Source organism: Manis javanica, chromosome 11 (assembly GCF_040802235.1).
Source record: "Manis javanica isolate MJ-LG chromosome 11, MJ_LKY, whole genome shotgun sequence".
Classification (NCBI taxonomy): Eukaryota; Metazoa; Chordata; class Mammalia; order Pholidota; family Manidae; genus Manis; species Manis javanica.
The window spans coordinates 539,916-558,572 of record NC_133166.1 but is presented as its reverse complement, the minus strand read 5'-3'; the positions used below and the strand labels follow the sequence as shown (position 1 = coordinate 558,572).

Below are 18,657 nucleotides of genomic sequence, written 5' to 3'. Positions count from 1 at the left end.
AACCGTCATGCTGGTCTTACCCACCCCATGGGATCATTGTGAACACCCCCACTAAGCAAGCTCACCCCTTACCAGTTTTCCAGCTGCATTTGCTGGCAATATCCCGTCCCCTTACCCCGAGACGAGACGCAAGTGTGTGATGTGGGCCCTTAGCTCAGCGTGAACTTCCCAAGGGGCGCCACGGGGCTGTGGGTTACAGAGCCGGGGGTCGGACCCAGGTTTCAGTCCCTTAGTCCACAGCTCTTCGGGCTGACACCCAGCTCCTCAGGGTATGTGAAGGCAGTTGAGATGTGCTCACATGCTGGTCAGATGCCTGGAATATTCACAGACTTCCGAGCTGGCAGAAGCATTTGGGAGGGAAATGGGTGCCCAAAGGCACTGCTGCGGTCACAAAGCCACAGCTGGGGGCCCCTAACAGAGTTTTGGGGGTGATTACTGGTGTGGCCGAGGGAGGCTCGTGTAGTGGATGAGAGCACAGCCTACAAAACCTGACTGGCTGGACGTGGACCCAGCTCCTTGCTGCGTAACTCAGAGCGAGTTGTGCATCTTGTCTCCTATTTGCTCATCTGTAAAACGGGGATAATAACAGTACCTTCCTTATCAGGTCGTCATGAGAAGTAAATGAAATATTTGGTGTGTAGATTCAGCCCAGTGCTTGGCACATAACATGCGTTTGGTCGGTATTAGCTGCTGTTATTATTATTAATGGGTATTTATTGAATGTGCGCTGTGTAGTTCTTGAGTGGAAGTCAAAGCTGAGTCGAGTCTAACACCCACCTCATTTCTGGTGCCCTGTAGGGAAAGGGTCCCAGATCGCTTAAAATCTCAGTGAGGGTGTCGGCAGCTCATTATCTCTCTGCTTTATTCCCACTGGCTGCCAATAGAAATGAAGCGAGAGAACGGGGCGGAGGCCCGGGCGGGCAGCGCTATTTCAAAAGGGCCATAGAAACAAGTTTATTTCTCTGTTTCCCTGACAAGGGCGGCCCCTCCCTGCCCCTCCCTGCCCCTCTCTATCCTCCAGCTCCTTCCTTTTCACCTCTTCCCTCCGCCCTCACCCTCACTGCCATCTTCCCCTCCAGTCTTTCTTGGCCATTTAATTAGCGTGTTCATTCCCTTTGTCTGGCATCGCCATCGACCTTCTGTCATGGTATGGCCCCTTCCCCCTCCTCCCTGTCCACTAGCTCTTCCAGCAACTTTCCCACGGAAAAAAGGAAGACCAGGGAGGGCGGGAGAGGTGGGATGAAGAGAAGGGTTTTCAGGGAACAAAAGATCCTGTGAATTATTCAGAGTCACAGCAGGGTGTTTCTAAGGAGAGGAGAGGGGGCTATGGAGTGGAGGGGGTGTTGCCCCTCTGGCCCTCTCCTCCCAAACTTAGGTTTCCCCATCTCCTGCGAGACATCGGTTGCTGGAGAGACAAAATCATTGCTCTGAGTAAGGATTCTGGGGTTGGCATAAAACCCCAAGAAAAACATTGCTTCTCACCACGGTATGTGCAGGGCTGTTCTGCCGCCATCGAAGCCCCTCCCTTGCCACCTTGTCAGCTCTTCTCTTTTCTTAGTTCTATATTTTAGGGACAAATTAGAACTTGCGCCCTCCATAACTAGGAACAGCCCAGCAGAACTGGGGGAGCGGGTGCCTTCTGAGTCAGGCTGGAGGCTTGGATGAGCCGAGTTATCTGGAGGATGTGAGAAATGCTACTGCCCTGTTGCTGAATTCTAGAAGGAGGGCTCAGGCCTGTGTAGCTGGGGCCCCAGCAGGGTGTGACCGGTGTGGCCTCCGTGGCTATCATTTTGGGCAACTGTGGGCAAGGCGGAGCAGATGGTGCCAACTCAGCAACCCTCGGTCCTGCCTGGCACTCAGCTTTTTACTTGATGTCCCCAAGAATCGGAGAAAATTGGAATATTACAGCAAGAAAAAGGCTTTCTCAAGCCCAACTTCCTCTTACAGTTGGAAATAAAAACGTAAACGGTCACCCAAATTTGCATAAGGCTTAGCTATTTACAAAGTATTTGACCTAGATCCTAAATCTTCACTGGAACCCACAAGAGTGAGATTTAGGGTGCCCTCCTTAAAGCGGGGAGGACTCGGATGTGGCCAAGGAAATGCCGATGCTGTGTGGCTCTCCCAAAGGCGCAAAGTCAGTGCCGAGCGGGGCCAGAAGGCCCGTTTCCTGCCCCCTGTGCGGGGGGTCTTTCTACCACACCCTTCTGTATTTCATACCTGAATACCACCTCCTCCCCAGGGCTACTGCCACCATCCCGAGCTCTTCCACTGTGCTGTCCCTTTCCTAGCGTGGCAGGGACACACGCCTCCCCCAAGTCTTTCTTTCCAGGGTCCACGTGCAGACCCTCCCTCCCTTCAGACCGTGCCCCCATGGAGTTCTTGGGCTGCCCCGGGCGGGGTGAGCTCTGGGGATTGGACTATTTCCTGGTTAACCAGATTGGGTGTGGAAACCTGCCAGTCCAGTTTGTGGGAACAAAGGTGGTTTTTGTCACCCAGATCACAGCTACTTATCAGCTGGAGTGGGGGCCTTAGAGATGGCCAGGGGGAGAGGCAGGTGCGGGGCTGAGCGGCGCATGCTGCCCCCTGGTGGGAGCTGGGAGGTGGACAGGAGACTGAAATCTTCGCTCCCAGGCTCTGGGTAGAGCCGCGGGGGGAGGTAATCAGACCTGGGTTCGGCACCCAGGGCCCACCTGCACCTTGTTCTCAGGTATTGAGGTGGGAAATCACCAGGAAGCCTCCCTGACATCTTCTAGCCCCGGACCCTCACCGGTTTGCAGATTAGGAAGCTGAGGCTCACAAAGCTGGCTGTGGCTGCGAGGAGTTCCGGGCAGGGCCTGGACCCCAGCCTGTGTTCCTGACTCCTCGAAGTCCACCACGCCGTGCCTGGCGCTGTGGGGCAGGTCCCAGGGCCCAGAATGCAGCCTGTGCCTCTTTTCTTGGCTGACTTTCCTTTGTGTTGAATTCAGCTTCCCCCCACCCACCCCCTTCTGGGTTTGATTTGTCCTGGGGACAGTTTCTGAGGAGGGTAGCCCTTGCTGGCCTGTGGAGACACAAACACTCCTTTATCTGTTATTTCACAGCCTCAGTGCCATCATCTCTGGGAAGGGACGGAGGCCCCGGAAGCCTCAGCATAGAGAGGAAGGAAGCACCCATCCTTCTGGGCCTGTGGGAGACAGACAGACCCACTATTCCAGCGCTCCTCTTTCCTAGTTGTAGGTTTGTCCCTTACACTCTGGGCTTCATGTCCTCTGTTGCAATGTGAAGTGACAGAAGGATCACAGATTCAGAGCACAGGTAGGGCTCTGGGGCCACATTTCCCGGGCTGAAATCCTTAGCTGTGTGATCTTTGTCAAGCTTGCCGAACCTCTCTGTGTCCCAGCTTCCCTGACTATTACAATGGGGTTAATAACAATAACACCTCTGGCTTAGGTTGTTGGAAGGATCAGATGGATTAGTCATTGCGAGCTGAGCCGTAAGAACGCGCCTGGTGTGAGGCGGGTTGGTAGCGATTTTAACGCATGGCTGAAGGGCCACGGGCTGCCTTGCTCACTGCTGTGTTGCCAGCATCTAGCAAAGTGTCCAACACAAAGTAGGGCTCAATATGAATGGACAAAGAAACAAATAACAAACAATATAATCAAACAAATAAACATGGTCTTTCTCCCTCCTCCCACTTTCCCAGCACCACCCTGCTCCCATCACATAACTGTCGGCTGCTCAGGCTGCCTGTCTCCTGGACTCATCTATGACCCAATCCATTGGCCTCTCCAAGCCCAGCTGCGGAAGCCTGGGTGGCAGGATGTGGTGCAAGACCCCATCCCTTGTGCCTGTGTTTTCCTGGTCGGCGCCTTGGGGGGCCTCGCTTTTCCCAGGCAGCTGTGCCTTCTCCTCTCCAGCCTGGCTCGAGTTTCTGGGGAGAAGGACAGAACGGGGAGGAGGCCTGGCATGATACTTATGTTTCTCAGGGAAAAAGCTGTGGCAGCTGTTAGAGCAATGGTTTCCCAATGCTGGGCTGGGGCTTGGCTGCACCTGCCTCCTCTCAGCAGAAGCTTGTAAAAATGCAGATTCTTGGGCCCCACAGATAGAAATTCTGATTCAAGCCCTGGTCGGGAGGTGGGGGTGTGTGGATGGGTCTCTCTTTTTAGAAGCTTCTTAGGTGGCTCTTCCATACATCCAGGTCTGAACTTTTTTTTTTTCTTCTTTATTTTTTCATTCCTTCCACAAATATTCATTGAATGCCTGCTAGCATCAGGCTCCAACAAAACAAAGATAGTTGCCCTTATAGAGTTTCAGTTCTATAGGGGAGATAGTCAACTTATTTCTAAAAATTGTAAGTTCTATGGAAGAAAACAAAGTAACAGAGGCTGTGTTGGAGGGCTTCAGAATCCCAGGGTGGGATGGAGGGGTTAGTAGCGGCGTTAAATAAGATGGTCTCGGGGACCTCACTGAAAAGGTAAAAGTTGAACTATGACTGAGGGAGTTGTAGGTGGGAGCTAAGCAGATACCTGATGGAAGAGCATTTGAGGCTGGGGGAACAGCATATGCTAAGGCTCTGAGGAAGGAGCATGCCTGGCATGTAGGAAGAGCAGGTAGAGTGGAGCAGAGAGGTAAGTGCTATGAGGGGAGGTCAGGGAGATCCGGGCATTGTGCTGGAGGGTGTTGGCACATCATGCAGGGCTGTGTTGGCCTTGCTGGAATAGTCAGTGAACTGAGGGGCTGTTCTGAATTTTGATGTTTTAAGAGGAGGGGCTACATGGTCAGACTTAGGTTTTAAATTTATCACCGCTGACTCTGCAGTGCTAAGAACTTAATGCATCTTTTGTAGTTTCTATAAGAAAGGGAATTCCTTACTGGGTGAGATTTTGGGGTTCCCAACACTGGCCTGTTTTGTCCCACTGGTCAAAACTGTAATGTCTCTGCTCTTTCCTTCACAGAGTCCCTACCGTCCCGGTGAAGAACCTAAATGGGTCCAGTCCGGTCAACCCTGCTTTGGCGGGTAAGAAAAACCCTGGGCCAGGCTTGCTCAAGGTAGAAAAATGGAAGCAAGGAAATAAGGAATGAACATTTGTAAAATAGAGGGAATTCGAGTGTTAATTACAACCAGTGAGGATTTTAGAGGAAGACTTTGGGGAGAGCTGCTTCCTAAATGGAAAGAACACAGTTGAAGGCAAGTGCATGAATACGTTTCTGGAGAAAGTAGAGGGTATGTGTAGAATCTGAGTTATGAGATGGGGAGGAGGTGTTAGTGGGAAGGAGGGTTTTGGGGATGCTAGGAGCTAACTCTGCAGGCCTTCCTCACTCCCACCCTGCCCCTCCAGGAATCACTGGGATTCTCATGAGTGCAGCAGGACTGCCTGTGTGTCTCACCCGGCCACCAAAGTTGGTCCTCCACCCACCCCCCGTCAGCAAGAGTGAAATAAAGTCCATCCCAGGGGTCTCCAACACAAGCCGCAAGACCACCAAAAAACAAGCTAAGAAAGGTATTGGCCTCCTTATCTTAAGGGGCACTGGCAGTCAAAGCTTGGCCGCCAGCCTCAACCACGGAGGGTCGTCCCCCAGGCCTGACCCTCTGTGCCCTGATTTCTGCCCTGGCCAAGTGGGCCTAACTAGTCCCTGTTCTGATGATTCTACTGAAGTGGACTGTGTATGAGTGAGATGGAGACACCCTGAGAAATACAAACACGCCTGGCAAGATTAGAGAAACCTACTAAATCAGGAAGTGTGACACCAATAAAATATGTTGGAGAGAAAGCTCACACTGGCGTTGGAGCCCAAAGAGACTGGGTTCCAGTCCCAGCTTTGTCACTTGCAAGTTGTGTGACTGCGGGGAGCCTCTGTTTCCTAACCTTTACAACAGGGTAAAATGGCTCATAAACCAGTATCTGGCAGGCGTGCCCTGTCCAGGACAGTGGGGAGGCACCCAGGGTCCTGTGGTTACAGCCCTCTAGATCCTGTCGACATCTGGCCACTCAAGCCCTCCTTCAGGAGGTTCTTCCCACCTGCCCACAGTCCTGTGACTAAGGGGCCTGTGCCTGTGCCTCCCTGGCACCAAGAGACCTGTCTCAGCTCTGTGGCTGGCCTTGCCAGTTGCTCATATTGGTTGTTAAATGTTTTGACCATTGCTCCTAAGCTCCCATCTTGAAAACTTGGTTTGAAGTTTCAAAGGGACCATATGTACATTGGAACTCAGCCCAGGGCCTGGCAAATAATAAGCTGTCAATCAGTAGGGGCTTAATTCTTATAAGAGAAGGAGAAGGGTGGGGAGGAAGGGCCTGCATCCCAGCTTTTTGCTGTCACAAGATCCACTTCCTCAGACCCTTGTCCTACTTTTCCAGTCTATCAAAATGTCTCTGCTTCAATGAACTCAACTGCCTTGCTTAGAGTCTGATAGGAAATGACAGGAATTTGCACTTTCCCATTCTTCCTGCTATTATTAATAGCACTTATTGAACCCTTCTCTGGTAATGTGCTAAAGGGCTATATATCCATTGGCTCATTTAATTGTCAAAGCAACCCTTTGAGTGAGTGCTATTCTTCTCCCCATTTATTCATGAGAATGGGAGCTTAGAGAAGTTAGAGTAGCCCCCGGAGGCACTGACCTTCTGTGCTTCTATGCTACCTTGTGAGGCCCTATCAGCCCATCCTCTGCCTTCAGGCTGGCTGCCTCCTATGGGTCTAGTACCCAGAGAAACTCCAGAATCATTGCATCCTGTCAGAGTGCTTCCTAGAGCATCACCCTTTTGCTACTGCTGGGCTACATCTGCTGGCAGTGACCTACTGTCAACAGCCAGAGAAAACCATCCTGAAGCCACGCTCATATCTTCCTGGTTGCCCATGAAAATAATATCACTCTGACAGGTCAGAGAGACTGAGACAATACTTAGCACACACAAAGTGAGCAATAAAGCTCCCTATCATGTTAACGTGTCACAAGGAAGGGGCTTTGATTTGTTATGCCACTGCTTCATTTGGGCATGTCCAGCCTCTTCAGTCGTAGGGAAGAAAACCCACTCCATGGATCTCAGTTAAACAGTGGGTTTGTTGAAAACAGGCAGAAGATGTTGGGAAGTGGCTGCAGGAGGTGAGGGTATGCAGGAACACCTCTTTGTCTTCGGATAACCTTTCTCTCTCTATCCCCTGATTCCCTTTCAAATTTTTAAATCCAAGTGCAGAATGAATTCTTCCCTTTTCCTGGTTTGAGCTTGGCTGGTGACTCCTCTGCGGCACGCCCAGCTTGACAAGGCCATTTGATCCCTAATCTCTGTCTTGGTGGCCCACTGATCATCCTGTCCCCACAGGTAAAACCCCAGAAGAAGTGCTGAAGAAGTACCTGCAGAAAGTCCGGCACCCGCCAGACGAGGTGAGTGCAGGGGAGACCGGCAGGCCTCACCTTCTCTGCTGCCACCAGAGTTCTGCCTGGGATGTACCCAGAGCTGCTCTAAGTCCTGGTCAGAGCTGGCACAGGGCTCCAGGGGTTGTGGTCCAGATGCAGCTCAATCTCTCCCACCTCCCCGTGCAGCAAAGAGCTGATTGATTCTACACCACCTTAACACTGACCATCTGAATTTAAGAAAAACAGTGTGATGAACTATAGGAACTAAGTTTAAAATGGGCTTGGTGTAGAGCAATGGTTCTCAACCAGAGGAGATTTTGCGTGAGCTGGGGAGAGAGGGAGTGCCACTCATATCTGGTGGGCAGGGGCCAGTGCCAGGGCAGCCCCAAATGCCAGTAATGCCAAGATTGAGAAGCCCTTGTTTAAATAGCAGCCCCGAGGTATACTTGAGATGTAATTGCTTTATACACGTTCAGCTTAAATAAAGCTTGTCAGTGGGTCTATCAGCAAAATTTGTATCCCCCACAAGCCGTTGGAGGGGCAGTGCATCATCAGGGCCCTTGGGTAGATTACAGTTTTGTTGGTGAGCCCAAGTTAATGTGTACCATGACCAGGAGTGATTGCAGGAATTTCTGTTGTGTAAAACTGTATTTAGATCCCTGGTTTGTGGGCTTTCCTGATGAAGAGCAATAACAGCCCACCTGAGCTCTGAGGTCCTGCGGGAACCACTGTGAGCTGCCCTGGCCTCCCAGGCTAGGTGAGAGTAATGGTCTCTCCGCTCTGTCCCCGCCTGTCCCCAGGACTGCACCATCTGCATGGAGCGCCTCACGGCCCCCTCAGGTTACAAGGGCCTGCATCCGACCATCAAGCCTGACCTGGTGGGAAAGCTATCCAGATGTGGCCACATCTACCATGTGTACTGCCTGGTCGCCATGTACAACAATGGCAACAAGGTTTGTGCTGCTGGCGCCAAGCAAGATTTTCACACACACGCACACACACCTGCCCCCACCAAGATTTTATTTTCCACCTGGAACATGGAGGTAAAATAGCCCCTACTTTATAGGGTAGTGTTAATATTATTCAAATTGATAGCTCCTTTGTTTTTGAGCTATCCTTTTTTTTCATCATTATATAGCCCTTTTATTTAAGTTCCCACAGTGCTGACCTTGGGCTTTTCCTCTGTCTCAGCGAGCACATGCTCAATCACTGACAGATACACGTCAGGATCTGGGCTCACTTCCCTGACCCAAGGTGTAGAGGTTTCATTGGAACTTTGCATTAGGGTTGACCGGGTTTCTCAGCATATTCATTTTCTTGTTGATGACTGTATCCAAGAATAATCTAGTCCCTCTTTGCATTTATTTCCATGGTGCTTGCTTCTGAAATGTTTCTCAAGACACTATCCTTTCTTCTCTTTGGCACTAATGCTTGGAAGCATGCATGTTTAATTTTCTTTACACAGAAGAGGGAAGAAAAGGGCCCAAAGAGAAATGGAGTGATTCTTCCAAGGTCCTGAAGCAATTAAGGCCAAAGTAGAGAATGGGACCCTGGTTCCTGACCCCAAGCTCTGGGTTCCTGTCCTTTGATCACATGGAGTAACCTTCTCTGTTGCCCCTGAACATAAGCTATTCCTTTAGATGAGTGGAGCTTGAATTGAAATGTCCTGAAGCAGCTCAGCAGAGGGTCCCTGTCTTCCTGAGACTATGGGGATGTCCTGGGGAGCTGTGGTCCTCGCTGTATGGCAGCATTGGTAACACACGTTGTTCCCTGCCCACACTTCCCTTCTCACCCCTTTTCTTTTTGAGAGCCTGGGAATAAGATTTTCTGTCCAGGCTATCCTCCAGACAACACCCACCTGGCACTTCTGTAAAGCCACGACCCCTTATCTCACTGCACCAGAGATCCCCTGCCTCCCAGCACAGCCTGTGGGGCTTACACAGACCTGTAAGGATCTTTGCCCTAACGAGCGGCAAGTCCTTAGGTTTTGCTATGCCTCAGTTTCCTTCTCTGTACAAGGGAATACTTTTTAAGGCTCATAATAATAAGGCTAATATTCCTTCTCAGCCAATGTCAGAAGGTGAGGTCTAAATGAAATGAGATGTAAACTCAGTTGTAAGATTTAAAATACTGTAACTAATCACATCATTTCCTCCATAGTTATGCAGACCTTATCTTTTGTCCTAAGCCAGTTCTCTTTCAAGGACTATTTTCTTAAAATCATCTTCATTTACTCCATCACATTGTACCCAGTTTCTCTTTTGGTAGCATTACACTCTCCACAGAAATAATAAAAATATTTAGATGCACAACATGCTAAACCCTTCCTATGTACTATTTCATTTTATCCTTCCAATAATCCAGTGGGATAGATATCATTATTTTCCCTGTTCTGTAATGGAACTGAGACCAGAGAGGTTAGTTAATTTGTCTAGGGTCACACGGCTGGTAAATGGCAGAGCTGGGAATTAAATCCAGGCAGTCTGACCTCAGAGTTCACACTTCTAACCACTATGCTCTGCGGCCTCCCAACTCTGGCTCAGTGGGCCTGGTGTTGGGTCTGGGCATCTTTATTTCCAGCAGGCTCCCTAGGTGGTTGTGGTGCTCAGCAGTTTGGTAATAGTGCTTTACTGTGTGTTCCACACACTTGGTACTTAGTTAAATAATAATTCCCTAGGTCTGTTCCCTGCCCTTGTGAGCTGGCCTCAAGGATGGCTGGCCTCCCTTACATGCCCCTTAGCATGGAGCAGGTGGCTGTTTGTGGAATTTACGTCCTGTCACTTTGAGAAAGCAGAAATGGTCTTGGAAAGTGGGCAAGGGGGCATCTAAGGTCTATTACTCAGTTAAGGACATTTTTCCCTTTGGTCCTTTATCTCTAGTACTTTCTGAGGTTGGGTGGGGTAGTCGTTATCAAAACTGTTTCCCAATCTGGCTGTTCCTGCCTTGTCTCCCCAGGATGGGAGTTTGCAGTGTCCAACCTGTAAGACCATTTATGGGGTGAAGACAGGCACCCAGCCTCCAGGGAAGATGGAGTACCACCTCATCCCTCACTCCCTGCCGGGCCACCCAGACTGCAAAACCATCCGGATCATCTATAGCATCCCCCCCGGCATTCAGGTGAACCACTCTCCCCATTGGGTTTTATTATTATTTTTAAGTTTAAATGTTTGCAGGCAAAATATTTGTCTTAGTCTGTTTAGGCTGCTGTCACAAAATTCCACAGACTGGATGGCTTTTGAAAAACAGAAATTTATGTCTTACAATTCTGGAAGCTGGGAAGTCCGAGATCAAGGCACTGGTCGATTCCCTGTCTGGTGAGGGCTACTTACCAGTTCACAGACATCTCGCCGTGTCATCTCTCACGGCAGTAGGGGCGAGGGGGCTCTCTAGGGTTTCTTTGATAAGGGAACTAATCCCATTCATGAGGGTCTACCCTTATAATCTAATCACCTACCAAAGGCCCCACCTCCTAACACCCCCAATACCCCACTTCCTAAGACCACATGTGGATTAGATTTCAACATACAAATTTTGGAGGGACACAAACTTTCTGTCTACAGCATTCCATCCCTTCATGCCCTTCTCACGTGCAAAATACATTCATTCCACCCCAATAGTCCCCAAAGTCTTATCTTGTTCCAGCACCAACTTTAGTCTAAGTCCCAAGTCTCACCTAAATATCATCTAAATCAGAGATGGACAAGACCCAAGATATGACATTCATCCCGAGGCAAATTCTTCTCCAGCTGTGAACCTGTAAAACCAGACATGTTACGGTGTGGAGCCCTCATGAATAGGGCTAAGGGCTTTATAAAAGAGATCCCAGAAAGCTCCTTCACCCCTTCTGCCACATGAGGACCCAGGGAGGAGGTGGCTGACTATGAACAGCTGCAAACTCCCATCCTGAAGACACAGCTGAGTCTGCTGGCACCTTGACCTTGGACTTCCAGCCTCCGGAGCTATGAGAAATGAATTTCTGTTGTTTAAAAGCCACCCAGTTTATGGCATCTGTTATAGCAGCTTGAGAGGACAACTTTTTACTATGGAAAGTCTCCTTCCCACTCTTGTCTCACATTTACTCAGTCTCACCAATCCCCACCCACCACTGTTTTTACCTTCTTACGTCCTTCCAGGAATCTTTGTGCATGCACAACACAGATTGCATCCACCCTCCCATGTTTATGTAAGGGTGATATATATTAGACATACTGTTCTGCACTCTGCGTTTTTCAATTAACATTATAGTCTATAAACCTTCCCTTGTCAGTGCAGAGAGAGATTCCTCATTCTTTCTCAGCTCTGTGTAAAAACCCATTGTATAAATGTACCATAATTTAAATGCAGCGGTCTCCATTTGATGGACATATGGATTAATTATTTCCAATCTTTTACTATAACAAATAATGCTGTAATGAAAAACCTAATATGCATGTGAGTATATCTGTAGAATAGTTTTCTGAAAGTGGAATGTCTTTGTCAAATAGTATTTGCATTTGTAATTTGATAGATATATCTTGGCTTTGATTTTTGTGGGCCTTTCTCTGCTCTTTTCATTCATTGAAAGACAGTCCTACAGAACAAACTGAACAATATTCCTCACAGTAAATACAACTGTGTCCCTTCCTTCACTTATTGAAGCTTTTCCAAATGTTCTCAGGAGCTGATTGGATTCATTTATTTGGCAAATATTTATTAATTCACCCTTCCTCCCTCCCTTATCCTTGCTGTCTATCTTCCATTTGGCCTATCATTTCACAATCGTTTGAGAGTGGATTTTGGGCAGGCGTGTTCTTGATGCTGGAGAAACATTGACGAGCAAGCAGCACAGTCCCCTGACGTCCCCATTCTAGTGGGATGAGGAAGACCATAAAGTAAACAAATAAGTCAACAAGGCCCTTGTTGGGAAGGAGGGAGGAACTTCCTTGAGGGACTTAACAGCCAGTCAGGGAAAAGTAAATATACATTACAAAGCTATAGAGCAAAAAATGAGAAAAGCTGTGGGAGGCAGTGTGGACAAAGGAACACAAGGCCTTCAAAGTCTGACAGACCTGGGTTCCCATCCCTGACTGACTCCTGATCAGCTGGTGACTTTGGGCAACCACCTCATCATTCTGAGTTTGGTTTCTGTATCGGTACAGCTGGGAACCTAATACCAGGGTTTTGTAAGCATAGGAGATAATTTGTGCGTGTGCGTGTTGGGGTGCAGGCTGAGTACCAAGGTGCTCCATGGCTGGTGGCCGTCGCCCTCTGAGTACCCTGCTCGTCCCGTTCAGGATGAGGGCCTCTGCCCGCCTGTCTGGGAGGGCTGGAGGAGACTGGTGCAGGGCGCCTGGCGGTAGAGCCTTGAAAGACACGGAAGAATGGAGGAGGGCATTTTTAGGTGGGGGACGCAGTTCAGTCATGGAGGAGAGAGAGTGGGGGTGTTAGAGGCTCCTAAGGAAGAGTTTGGTTGGGGGCCTAAGACTTGCCCAAGCCGGGGAGGGAGGAAGGAGCATGAAAGATGTAGAAGGCTCGGTGGTGAAGGAAGGTTACGGGCAGGGCATGAAAGGCCTCGGACACTAGGGTGAGGGCCGTGGACTTTGTTTGACAGGCTGTGGGGAGTCCCCAAAGGTTGTTGGATGTGTGATTAGGATGATGGCAGATCGGGTGGTTGGGATTATGCCTAGGAAGGTCGGCCTGGCGAAAGCGTGAGGATGAGCTGAACCACTTAGGGGACTGGCCCCAGGCAGTAATGGGCCTGGAGAAGAGAAGGGACGGGAAGGGGCAGCGAGACACGACTGGATGTGGAGCAGATGAACCTTCTGAAGTGATTCTGAGGCAGCCAGCTGGGATGATAAGGACATGAACCAAACTATGCAGCTCTGGAGAAATAGCTGGTGGCCTTGGTGGGAAGAGGAAGAGACTGAAGTGCGCAAAGGTCAGAGAAGGGCAACCACTTTGGAGGAGGCTCATTTCTCTGCCTCTAGGATTAAGGATCGGAAAGCCTGCCCCAGGGCCCAGAGGTGCCAGCATGAGGCCTCTGTAGAGGCCACAGCTCCTCCCAGAAAACCCAAGGGAAACGCATCTCTCCATTGGCAGTACAGCCTCTCCACAGACCCACCCGGAGAGTCACCAGCAGGACCGCCAGTGCCAGGCCCCTCCCTTCCCTGTCCCTGGAGACTCCAGAGATCACACGGGTTCAGGCGTCTGTGAGCAGTCCAGACCTTTACACTCTGCCTTCACTGCAGAGAATGATTCCCTGGGGGAGGAACTCTGAGCTGGGCTGAGGCAGAGTCGTGACTGCTCTGCTAGTGACGCGCGGGCAGCACACAGCCTTGCTGGGTCCGTGCCAGGCAGGCGGCTGTGTCGGCTGCACAGCGGGCAGGTCCCAGGCAGGACAGGAGCAGGCAGAGCCATGGTGGGAAGTGCCCTTCAGTCAGGCAGGCTGGCTTGGAAACAGCCATGGGCATGCGAATGTTGTAACTGTGGGTGATTTCACGTGAATATGAAATTCAGAACCGGCAGGTCCTACATCTCCAAGAAAACTTCACTTCTTTCATTTCACAGTGATCTTTCCCTTCCCTGAGACCCCACTACACTTATGCTGTTCAGTTTGCCGAATCATAGAAGATCTTGAATCATGCTATTAAAGAAAATGTTAAAATCACAGAATTTTAAAATCATTTTGGGGCCATGATCCACAATAAGAGAAAATGAAGAATCTGTGTTTTCTTGCAGATTTATCACTGACTCATTCATGTATGCATGCATTCATTCATTCATTCATTCATTTATTCAGCCAGGACACATTTATTGACCATCTCTGTGAGAGCTGGTGCCAGGAGCTATATTGGTTTCATCTAGAAAGGATCTAAAAAGAGTTCCACAGACCCTTAGGGGGTCAGGGATGCTCAGATATTGTAGACAAATCTACGTTTGTATAGAAATCTAGATTCGTGTGCTGAGATGGGAGAGGAATATATGATTTGTTACTGGGAGAAAATTCCTCATTTTTCAAGAGCTTCTCAAAGGGGCCTGTGGGTCCATTCTGGACCCTGATTAAGAAGCCTGGTTTCTGGCTAAATTCTGCTTCAGTTTCTTTCCCAGCCGGTGGCTTTAGACTGCTTGCTTAATAGCAGCACTGGTGCATTACTGTATTCATTGCACATTATTCACAGTAGCCAAGACTTGGAAGCAACCTAAGTGTTCATCAATGAATAAATGGGTAAAGAAAATGTGGTACATATACACAATGGAATATTGTTTGCTCATACAAGAGAAGGAAATCTTGCCATTTGTGACAACATGGATGGACTTTGAGGGCATTATGCTATGTGAAATAAGCCAGAGAAAGACAGATACTATATGATCTAACTTATGTGTGAATCTAAAAACAAAACAAAACCAAGCTCATAGATACAGAGAACAGATTGGTGGGAAGTGAGTGAAATGGGTGAAGGGGTGTCAGAAGGTACAAACTTCAGTTATGAAATAAGTAAGTCCTGGGGATGTACTGTACATCATGGTGAGTTTCGCTAACAACACTCTATTGTATATTTGAAAGTTCTAAGAGATTAATTCTTGAAGGTTCTCATCACAAGAAAAAATAATTTTCTAACTGCGTGGTGACAGATGTTAACTAGACTTATTGTAGTGATCACTTCTCAATAAACATAAATATCAAATCACTATGTTGTACATCTGAGACTAATATAATGTTACATGTCAGTTACATCTAAATTAAAAAAATGGAGTATTGGAAAAACCGTTGAAATGTTGTTAGAAGATTTTTAGTTGTGAATATCCCAGTCCTCACTGTTAAACAAACAGAAGCCCATGAGGACTAGGAGAACATCCTCAGGATTCCAGAAAGTTCTGATTGCGGCGCTCCTAGGTCAGAGGCCTTCTGCTGATCAGAGCAGCTTAGAGGTAAGAAGGCCAGCATGTGCCTCAGGAGACCTGGACTTCAGTTTTGGTAAAGCCATTGTCATTAGGAGGTCACTTAACTTCCCTGGGAGGCGGTTTTCCTCTTCTGTAAAACAAAAGAGCCCAAACAGATGATCATGATGGTGATAATAAGCGTTTGCTGAGCTCTTACCGAGCACCAGCCACTGAGCTCACTTAACATGCAAAATTGCCCCACAAGATGAGCATTTGACATCTTCCCATTTAATGGGTGGGGAACTGAGGACCCCTGAGAGACCTCCAGATAACACAGCCCTGGGACCCATCCCAGGTCCAAGGATTCCAAAGCCCGTTAGACGGCGACTCCCACTGCTTTTTGGGTCTGGTCTGTGTTTTGGCTCTGTGGCCATTATTATTGTCATCATTTTTTGCACTAGTCACGGCCTGCACCACCCCTCCCCATTAGAAGTATTTGAAAAGTGCCCTTGGTTGCTTTCTGCTTTTGTTGCCCGGCAGCTGCATCTGGGGGGGTCTCTCCCTGCATGCCAGGTGAAACCTCAACCTGGATGGGGGCAGTTTCTTGACTGAACAAGAAAGAATTCTCGAGCAGGTCACAAGAGTGTAGGCAAAGAAGGAACTTGTTAAAGGGAGAGTGGAAATGAATGGCAGCAGCCTTGCAGGTGGCTGACAGCAGAAAAGTGCAGAGGGAGGGAGAGGAGGCACGCTGCATAGGGTCGTCCAGGTGAGGGGAACTCGCAGGCCCAAATCATACTCTCAGCGGCCCCTCCCTACTTACAGGGTAAAATGGAGACTTGGAAGTAGAATGAAATAGCAAAAAGACAAAATGCGGTAAGTTGAGCAGGGAGAAAACTTTATTTAAGGTATGCACCTAAAGAGAGAAAAAGTGCAGGCATCCAGGAGGTGCTCTGAAAAGCTGGGAGTTCTCTCTTCAAGGATTTTTCAGGTGTGTGACACAGGGCCAGGGGTTGTAGACTTGTAAAGTAATCTCAAAATGCTTATCTCTGGTGCGAGGCATTATATTTTCTATTATCAGTGCTCCACGTATTTCTCCAAAATTGAGACAAGAAATTGGTTGGTTCCTCTCCAGGATAGCAGCTTCCCTCTGGAAACATAATCAATCAAGACTGCTTGCCCTGCCCCCAAAGTGGGTTGAGTTATTGCCTGTTTGTTAAAGAATATGTTAGGAATCTTCCTAACTTCCTGAATTTTAAAATGGAATCTTTCCTGTTCTTAACTATGCCGTTTATATCTTGGCTTTTTTGGAAAATTAATCATGATGCCTGTCTCATGTCCCTGCCGTACATCACTTCCAGGGGCCAGAACACCCGAATCCTGGGAAGAGTTTCAGCGCCCGTGGCTTCCCACGACATTGTTACCTACCGGACAGCGAGAAAGGCAGAAAAGTAAGAGCAGGGGGGCTTCAGGGCTGGGCAGGGACTTTCCTGCTGTGTTAGGGCCCTAGGTCTTGCTTCCTACCAAGCCCAGGTTAAAGAGAACTGGGTCTATTTTTAACTCTGGATGCGCATCGTAAGAAGGTTGTATTTGAGTCAACCACAGGTAAGGGCGGATATGATTAGAATTTTGTTTTCCAGGGTGATGAGGGCAAGACTTTTGGCCTTTTCCTCTCCTGGATATCACTGGCAATAATTTATCTGTTTTAGGATACTTTCTGTAGGGCTTTGATGCTTAACAGTTGTTCCTGGGACCCACACCAGTGCAGTGCCTCAAAAGCTTGGTAGAAATGCAGAATCTTAGAACCGATTCCATTTTAAGAAAATCCCAGGTGATCTGATGGCACCTTAAAACTTGGGGAGCATAGTCTGGGGCAGGGGTCTTAGTTTGTAGGAAACTGTTTTCTTTTTACATACTTCTGAATTCCTTGACTTTTCCCAAAGGGCAGAGGGAAAGATCACTGGGTTTCTGGACTTGCAGTGATTCATGGTGAGGCTTCAGTGGTTCTATGAATTCTAAATTTGGGGAAAAAAAATTTATGCTCATTTTTCTGTGGATAAGGCCAGAACATCACTGGGTTTTCAAAAACCTTCCCCAATATCAAAAGGGAGAAGAACAGTTGATCTAAGGGAACATTGTGCCCTTTCTTATGGGGGTGCCAGGGAAAATGTTGGACAAGAGGTGTGTTTTAGTTAGCTTTCTCTAGGCGTGCTGTGTAACAAACTACCGTAGGCCTCATGACTTACTTCAATAAATGTTTGTTTCCTGTGCACTTTGCATGTCAGTGGCTGTAGTTGGCTTGATGCTGGGGGTCAGCTAAGTGTGCTCCACATAGATTCCTGTTCTGGAATCCAGATGGAAGGAGCAGCCAGCCCTTCCATGGTCCATGCTCTTCTCACGGAAGCGGGCAGAGGACCAAAGAGAATCCAAAGGGACTTGTGCAATTCTATTAGAGCTGTTCCTGGAAGCTTCTTACCTCCACTTACGTTTCCCAGGCCCCAGCAAGACATGGGCAAGCCTGGTGCAGAATGGCGCGGGTAAACTGCCTAATGGAGGCCCTGCAGGGCTCCTGCAAAGGGTGTGGATAAGTTCTCTTCTTACAGGAGAGGAAGCAGATGGTGTAGAACAATGAGCAAATCAACTCTCCCATGATGTGCCCAGTGCAGTGTCCTCAGATTAGGGGTCAGTATCAGTCCTGATACCTATTTGCCCCATTTCTATGCCTGAGCCCTAGATCTTCATCCCAACTGCTGGCTAAATGTCTCCACTATAAAGTCTTACTGCTAAAACTTGACTTCTCTTGACAAGAACTGCTCCTCTGCCAGGACTTTATGTCAATGACATACCCAGAATATCTCGGACCCAGACTGCACTCTTGCTGGAAACTACCACATCCACTCAGCCCATTCATCCTCGTGCTGCCTCCCAAACCCCTTGTCTCCTTTTGCAAACCTGCCCCACCCACCTAGTTAATGCTTTCATCTTTGACCTGCCACCAGGTGAAGAGGACCTAAAGCACAATTCCAGCATCAACCTCCTTTGTTTAAAAGAAATAAAGTAAGAAAAAACAACAACGTTGTTTTGATGGCTTTCCCTCCTCCTTTATAAAGTACCACCTAGACAGATCAGCTTGACAGACAAGACCAGTGAATGTCAGTCTGGACCTTCCCTCTCACCGACTCTCACCCTGTCCTTCGCGTCTGCTGTTCCCAGGGGCTAACCTTGGGCGCTGTTGCAGAGAGAGATAATAAGAGCGTGCATGGGCTTTGGAACCAGACCAAGCTGGGTTCAAATCCTAGTTTTGCCATTTGCCAGATGTGGAAATGTGGAAACTGGCATAAAGTTTAATGTTCTTAAGTCTCTGTTTCCTAATCTGCATGACAGTGGTGATCATTTCCATCTGTCTGGACAGAATATTGTAAGAATTAAATGAAAAGTAGGCTTTGTGAGATGCCCAGTGTGGT

General features: G+C 48.5%; 1 protein-coding gene across 5 annotated transcripts in view; it reads left to right on the top strand.

The window, feature by feature from the left end:
* DTX4 (deltex E3 ubiquitin ligase 4) overlaps positions 1–18,657 on the top strand; it is a 34,096-nt gene that overhangs the window by 10,776 nt on the left and 4,663 nt on the right. For all 5 annotated transcript variants that reach the window (XR_001850016.3, XR_012122483.1, XR_001850018.3 and 2 more), the window contains exons 3-8: positions 4,938–4,999; positions 5,322–5,483; positions 7,302–7,363; positions 8,137–8,289; positions 10,292–10,453; positions 16,555–16,644. Coding sequence is in view for 2 of the 5 variants with exons in the window: in XM_073215783.1 (XP_073071884.1) it covers positions 4,938–4,999; positions 5,322–5,483; positions 7,302–7,363; positions 8,137–8,289; positions 10,292–10,453; positions 16,555–16,644 (691 nt within the window). In the remaining 3 variants the exon portion in view is untranslated. The remainder of the gene's footprint in view (positions 1–4,937; positions 5,000–5,321; positions 5,484–7,301; positions 7,364–8,136; positions 8,290–10,291; positions 10,454–16,554; positions 16,645–18,657) is intronic.